The sequence below is a fragment of the Larus michahellis genome, chromosome 4, assembly GCF_964199755.1.
Source record: "Larus michahellis chromosome 4, bLarMic1.1, whole genome shotgun sequence".
In the NCBI taxonomy this organism is placed as follows: domain Eukaryota; kingdom Metazoa; phylum Chordata; class Aves; order Charadriiformes; family Laridae; genus Larus; species Larus michahellis.
Genome location: NC_133899.1, coordinates 94514710 through 94520680, shown reverse-complemented (window position 1 = coordinate 94520680; position 5971 = coordinate 94514710). Strand labels below are relative to the sequence as shown.

At 71.7% G+C, this 5971-nt stretch overlaps 1 protein-coding gene across 1 annotated transcript; it reads right to left on the bottom strand.

The window, feature by feature from the left end:
- Positions 1–292: 292 nt before the first annotated feature.
- RTN4RL2 (reticulon 4 receptor like 2) lies at positions 293–5503 on the bottom strand. The gene is made up of 3 exons (XM_074586732.1): positions 5252–5503; positions 2069–2553; positions 293–1243 (listed from the first exon to the last, which is right to left on the bottom strand). The coding sequence occupies exons 1-3, from the start codon at positions 5283–5285 to the stop codon at positions 494–496; spliced, it is 1269 nt and encodes a 422-aa protein (XP_074442833.1). The 5' UTR covers positions 5286–5503; the 3' UTR covers positions 293–493.
- Between the last annotated feature and the right edge of the window lie 468 nt (positions 5504–5971).

Genomic DNA, 5971 nt, shown 5'->3' with positions numbered 1-5971 from the left:
GTGCCAGCGCCACGGGTGTCACCAAGGCGGGGTGATGGCGGTCGTGTCACCGGGCCCCGTGGTGGCAGGGGGTGCCTGTGTGTGCCAGCCCCACGGCTCGGGGGGCAGCACTGGCCGGGGGGGTGTGTCTGTCCGTCCCCCTCCTCGGTCCCCGCAGGGAGCTGTGCATGCCTCGCTGCCCTCCAGCCGCCGCGGCGGTGACGGGGACATCAATATTTCAGGACGAGCAGGCGGTGACCTGGAAAGGCAGCAGCCCCCCCGCCTCCCCCCCCGCAGCAGCCAGGCCTCGCTCTCCCAAAATAAGACCATTTTTAATAAATAATTTCCCACCTTTTGGTTCCTGTTGCGGGTTTTTCCCGTTCAGGATTGGGGGGACGACCCCCCTGTGTCCTGCACCCCCCCAACCCCAGCTGCCCCCCACAGTTCTAGGAGCCCCCCTGGGGAGAAGGGGGGCACAGGCCCCCCCGAGGAGCCGGGATCCCCTTGGGGGGGCTCAGAGCCGGGTCAGGAGCAGCCCCAGGAGGGGCAGGAGGACGGGGGGCAGGAGGACAGTGGCGGCGGCCGTGGGGGCGCAGGGTGCCCGGGGGCAGCGGGCATCACTGGGGGGGCCCCGGGAGTCGCGGGATGGGGGGGGCGGCCGGGGCTGGGGTCCCCGCAGGTCGTGGGGGGGCAAGCCGTCGCGGTAGAAAGCAGAGGGCGGCGCAGCCGGGAGGGTGCCGGGGCGACCCAGCGCCCGCCCGGGGGTGCCCATCACCGCCACCCCACCGCCATCTTCCTCCTTCTTCTTCTTCTTCTCCTCTTCCTCCTCCTCCTCCTCCTCGTCAGGGCAGGCGTCGAAGTCACGAGGGCGGAGGTGGCGCAGGTCGGTGCCGCGGCGGTGCGGGGGGCTGGCGCAGGGCACAGGGGAGCTGGAGACGCGGGTGCGGCGGAACCAGGCCCAGAGCGGGCGCGCGCGGCAGTCGCAGGCCCAGGGGTTGGCGTTGAGGCGCAGGAACTGCAGGGCGGGCAGGGCGGCCAGCGGGTCCCCTGGCAGTGCCGCCAGGCTGTTGTTGAACAGGTAGAGGATGGTGAGACGGGCCAGGCCCCGGAAGGCGCGGCGGTGGATGGCCACCAGCCGGTTGGCGTGCAGCAGCAGGCGGTCCAGGCTGGGCAAGCCGCGGAAGACGCCTTCCGACAGCGCCCGCACCCGGTTCCCGTGTAGGAAGAGGTGGCTCAGGTTGGCCAGGTCGGCGAAGAGGTCGTCCTGCGGTGGGGAGGGGGGAGAAGGGGGTGGGCGTGGGGTGTGCAGCCCCACCGGGGGGCCCCCAGCCCTGCCCCGCGTCCCCGCATGGCGGGCATCCCCCAGAGACCTGCCCACGGGTGTCCCCAGAGCCCTGCCCCACGTCCCTGCTCCATGGGCTGTACCTGGAGCCCTGCCCCGTGTCCTTGTCCTGCAGCCATCACCCATCACCCTTCGCTGTGACCCTGCTCCATGAGCACCACCCGCCACCGTGTCCTGTCTCTGTAACCCTTCACCCTGCCCCATGTCCTGTGTCCCTGCTCCATGGCCATCACCCAACACCTTGTCCGTCCCATGCATATCTCCAAGAGGCCCCTGCCATATGGCCGTCGCTCTGTCCCACATCCCTGCTCCATGGGTGTCACCTGTCCTGCGTCCCTGCTCCATGAGCATCTCCCACTGCCCTGTCCCATGCCTGTACCCCATGGGCATCATCCATGTCCCTGCTCCATGGGTGTCACCCGTGTCCTGTGTCCCTGCTCCATGGGCATCACCCAACACCTTGCCCCATGTGTATCTCCAAGAGGCCCCTGCCATGTCCCTGCCCTGCTGGGATCACTCATAACACTGGCCCATGGCCCTCACGCTGTCCCATGTCCCTGCTCCATGGGTGTCACCCTGTCCTGTGTCCCTGCTCCATCCGTGTCCCCTGCCACCTTGCCCTGTGGTCTCCCACAGAGCCCGGTGCCCTCAAGGCACCCCCCACCGCCCTGTTTGAAGCGCCTCCCCCCTCCCCTGCCCCACGTCGCCCCACAGCCAGGCCGGGGCAGCCCCGGGGCCGTGGCGGACCTGGAGGTAGAGCAGCCCGTTCTCCTGCAGGTAGAGGTACTGGAGGCTGTGGAGGCCGCGGAAGATGGCGCTGGGCAGGCTGGCCAGCTGGCACCGGTAGAGGTGCAGGGCCTGGAGGCGCCGGAGGCCGTGGAAGGTGTCAGGGGCCAGGACGCGGAGGTGGGGATTGTCACCCAGGTCGAGCTCCTCCAGGGCGGGCAGGTGGCGGAAGGTGCCCGGCTGGATGGAGGAGATGTTGTTGGAGTAGAGCCAGAGGGTGACGGTGCTGGGCCCGAAGGTGCCCGCCCGCAGCGCCCCGATGACGTTGTTCTGCAGGAAGAGGCGGCGGGCACCGGGCGGGAGCCCCGTGGGCACCGAGGAGAAGTTGTTGGCCTGGCAGCTGACGGTGGGCGGCGAGACGTAGCAGGTGCAGAGCGCGGGGCAGGCGGGCGCCCCGCCGGGCACCCACGCCAGCGCCGCCAGCAGCAGGGCCGCCAGGCGCCCGCCTGCGGGCACAGCGGGGCGTCAGCGCGGGGCACCGGCAGGGACGCTGCCCCAGCCCGGCCCCGCGCGCCCACCGCCCCGGCAGGGTCCTCCCAGGAAACATCTCCTCATCCCCAGGAAACATTCAGGGCCATGCCCACCCCATAGGCCTGGACATCCCTAGGAGCCCCCCAAGGCCATCCCCACCCGTGTGGCCATGGTACCCTTGGAGAACCCCAAGGCCATGATCACCCCATAGAGCTGGGCAACCCTAGGACCCCTCTGTCCCAGGATGATGCCCACCCTCATGGCCATGGTCTCCTTGGACAATCCAAAGACCATGACCACCCCATAGGCCTGGACATCCCTAGGAGACCCCCAGGGCCATGCCCACCCACATGGCTGTGGTTTCCTTGGGGAAACCCAAGGCCATGACTACCCTATAGAGTCGGACAACCCCAGGACCCACCACCCCCCCATTGCCACATGGCGATGGTCACCTAGGAGAACCCCAAGGCCACGACCACCCATATGGCCATGGTCCCCTTGGAGAACCCCAAGGCTACTACTACCCCATAGGGCTGGACACCCCTAGGAGAACCCCAAGGCCACGACCACCCATATGGCCATGGTCCCCTTGGAGAACCCCAAGGCTACTACTACCCCATAGGGCTGGACACCCCTAGGAGACCCCCAAAACCATGACCACCCCACACAGTCATGGTGCCCCAGGAGTCCCCCCAAGGCCAAGAGAACCCGCATGGCCACAGTCCCCAAGGGGAACCCCAAGGCCATGACCACCCCATAGCGTTGGATACCCCTAGGAGCCCTCCCAGGCCCATGTCAGCCCCACAGCGCTGTGCCCCCCCAAAGAACCATGCTGCCCCATAGGACCATGCCCACCACACAGGGCTGGCCACCCCAAAAAGGACTTCCCTACTGGATCTTGTTCCCCTGAGACCTTGGGGGGGGCTGTGCCCAATCCCTGGGGGCCATGGTCCCTCGGGACCCACACAGGTCTCTGGCCACCCCATGTGGCCACGGTCCCATGGGACCGTGCCTATCACACAAGGCCATGCTCCCCTGGGACCCCCCAGGGCTATGATTACCCCTAAGGGGCTACGGACCACCCCCACGGCACCGTACTCACACCGTGGGTCCATGCACCCCTGCCACACAGGGCCACACTCCCCTGGGACCCCCCGACACCGAACCCACTCCATGTACCCCCTCCCCCTGGGGACCCCCCACCCCACTCATGTCGGGGGGTGTGTGTGTGTTGGGGGGGGGGTCCCCCTGACAACGGGGTGGTGCCACGTGCGCGCGTGCGGCCGCCACGTGCGAGGCGGGGCACGCGTGGGCGCGGGCTGACGCTCTCGCCGGTGACACGCGCCCGGCGCTTCTTTCCCACTCCCCCCCCCCACCCCATTCCGTGTCCATACCCCCCCTTCCCACCCCACCCCCCCACCCCCCGCCGCGACGAATTCCACCACCGCCCCCCCCCCTTCCCTCTCCCTCCCTCTCCGGGCTGCAACCCGAGAGCTTCATCCATAATTCAACCCATCGGCCTGGACCCACGCCCGGGGATGCGGGGATGCTCTCACCCTCCCTCCGTGGCGCACCGGGGGAGGGGGGGGGGGGGCTGTGGGCCCCCCCGGTGCACCTCCGGTGCACCGGGGGGGCCCACAGCCCCCCCCCCCCCTCCCCCGGTGCGCTAAGGAGGAGGGGGGACGACGACGACGACACCCCCCCCCACCCACCCACGGAGGCGTCCGGCGCATCTGCTCAGCACCGCCCCCCCTCCCCCGGCGCCCCGTGCCGGCGTGCGCCCCCCACCCGCGTCCCATCTGTCACTCCCCCACGCCGCGGGCTGACTCAGTTGGGAGCTGAAGTCACCGGTTCCCGGGCACCGGGGTTTTTTTTTGTTTTTTTTTTTTTTTTTTCCACCACCCCCCACCCCTCCGTTCCAATTTCCGCACACACCGCCCCCCCCCCCCCCCCCCTCCTCCCGCGCCCAAGTCCCGGTACGGAACCGTCCCGCCGCTTGTGGGGACCCCACGGAACCCACCCGTGGGGTGACACGGGCACTCTCGGCACCCCAGACGTGCCCACGCGGTGGGGTGTGGGGCACCCCCACACACACAGGGGTGGGGGTCCTGGAGTGGCAGCAGGTAGCCCGTGGGTCCCGGGACACCCCCACACGGGGCTGGGGGTCCTGGGGTGGCACTGGGCGCCCCGTGGGTCGTGGGTGACCTCCACGCTGGGCTGGGGGTCCTGGGGTGACATCGGGTACCCCGTGGGTCGTGGGGCACTCACACATCGGGCTGGGGGTCCTGGGGTGGCTCTGAGCACCCCGTGGGTCATCCCCACGCCGGGCTGGGGGTCTCGGCGTGCACCGGGTACCCCGCGGGTCTCGGGTCACTCCCACGCCGGGCTGGGGGTCCCACGGTGGAACGGAGCACCCCGTGCTTCGTGGGTCACCACCACGCCGGGCTGGCAGCCCGTGGGTCGCGGGGGGGCGCATCCTGGGGCGCCCCGTGGCTGCCCCCCCCGCGCCGGGCTGTGCACCCCGGGGGTCACGGCGCTCCCCACGCATCCCGGGGCACCCGCACCCCGGGCACCCTGAGCCGGGACGGCGCTCAGCGGGGTGTCACCCCGGGTCTTCCCCCCACCCCGGGGTACCCCGACCCCCGTGGGCCCCCCGCCCGCCCCCACGCCTACCTTGGGGCAGGTCGCGAGCCGTGGGGGGCCGCATGGCGGGGCCGCCGCTCAGGCGCTGCCCGCTGCCCGGGGGCTCATGGCCGGCGCCGGGGGGGCTGCTCGCCCCCTTCACCCCCGCCGCGCCGCCGGGGCATGGCACGGGTGGGCGCGGGTGGGCTGCGGGCGCGGGTGGGCTCGGTGCTGCCCGCAGCTCCGGTGGGCTCAGCCCTGCCCCGCACCGCGCCTTATCCCGGGGCGGCCGCGCTCCGCCCCCCGCCGCCGGCCCCGCCGCTTAACCCCTCCCGGGCCGGCCGCCCCGCCCCACGCGGGGGGGGCCACGGGGGACCCCGGCGGGGAGGGGAGGGGGGCACTCTGCGGGTGCCCACGGGGGACGTGCTGTGGGACCCCCAGGGGGAACCCCCACGGGACACGCGGGCGTCGGTGGGCATGCGCCCACTGGGGACGGTGGGGGTCGGTGGTGGGTGCCCCCACTGGGGACGGTGGGGGTCGGTGGGGTGCCCCCACTGGGGACGCGCGAGGGCTGTGTTCCCCTCCCTCCCTCCCCCCACGGTGTCGGGACCCGCACGGGGTCGCGGTGCCCGCGGGGATCCCGTGGACCCCGTCGTGGGGCGGGGGCTGCTCGCGGTGGGTCGCGGCGGGGCGGGGGAGCGCGGGGGGGGGGTCGCGGCACCGCCCCACTCCCACGCGGGACTGGGCTCTGTCCGCGGTGCTGGCGCCGGC

Coding starts and splice junctions, on each gene's coding strand:
- RTN4RL2 (XM_074586732.1), bottom strand. CDS start 5,285: ATGCGGCCCCCCACGGCTCGCGACCTGCCCCAAG. Junction 2,554..5,251: donor GGCTCGCGACCTGCCCCAAG/GTAGGCGTGGGG, acceptor CTGTGCCCGCAG/GCGGGCGCCTGGCGGCCCTG. Junction 1,244..2,068: donor ACGGGCTGCTCTACCTCCAG/GTCCGCCACGGC, acceptor TCCCCACCGCAG/GACGACCTCTTCGCCGACCT.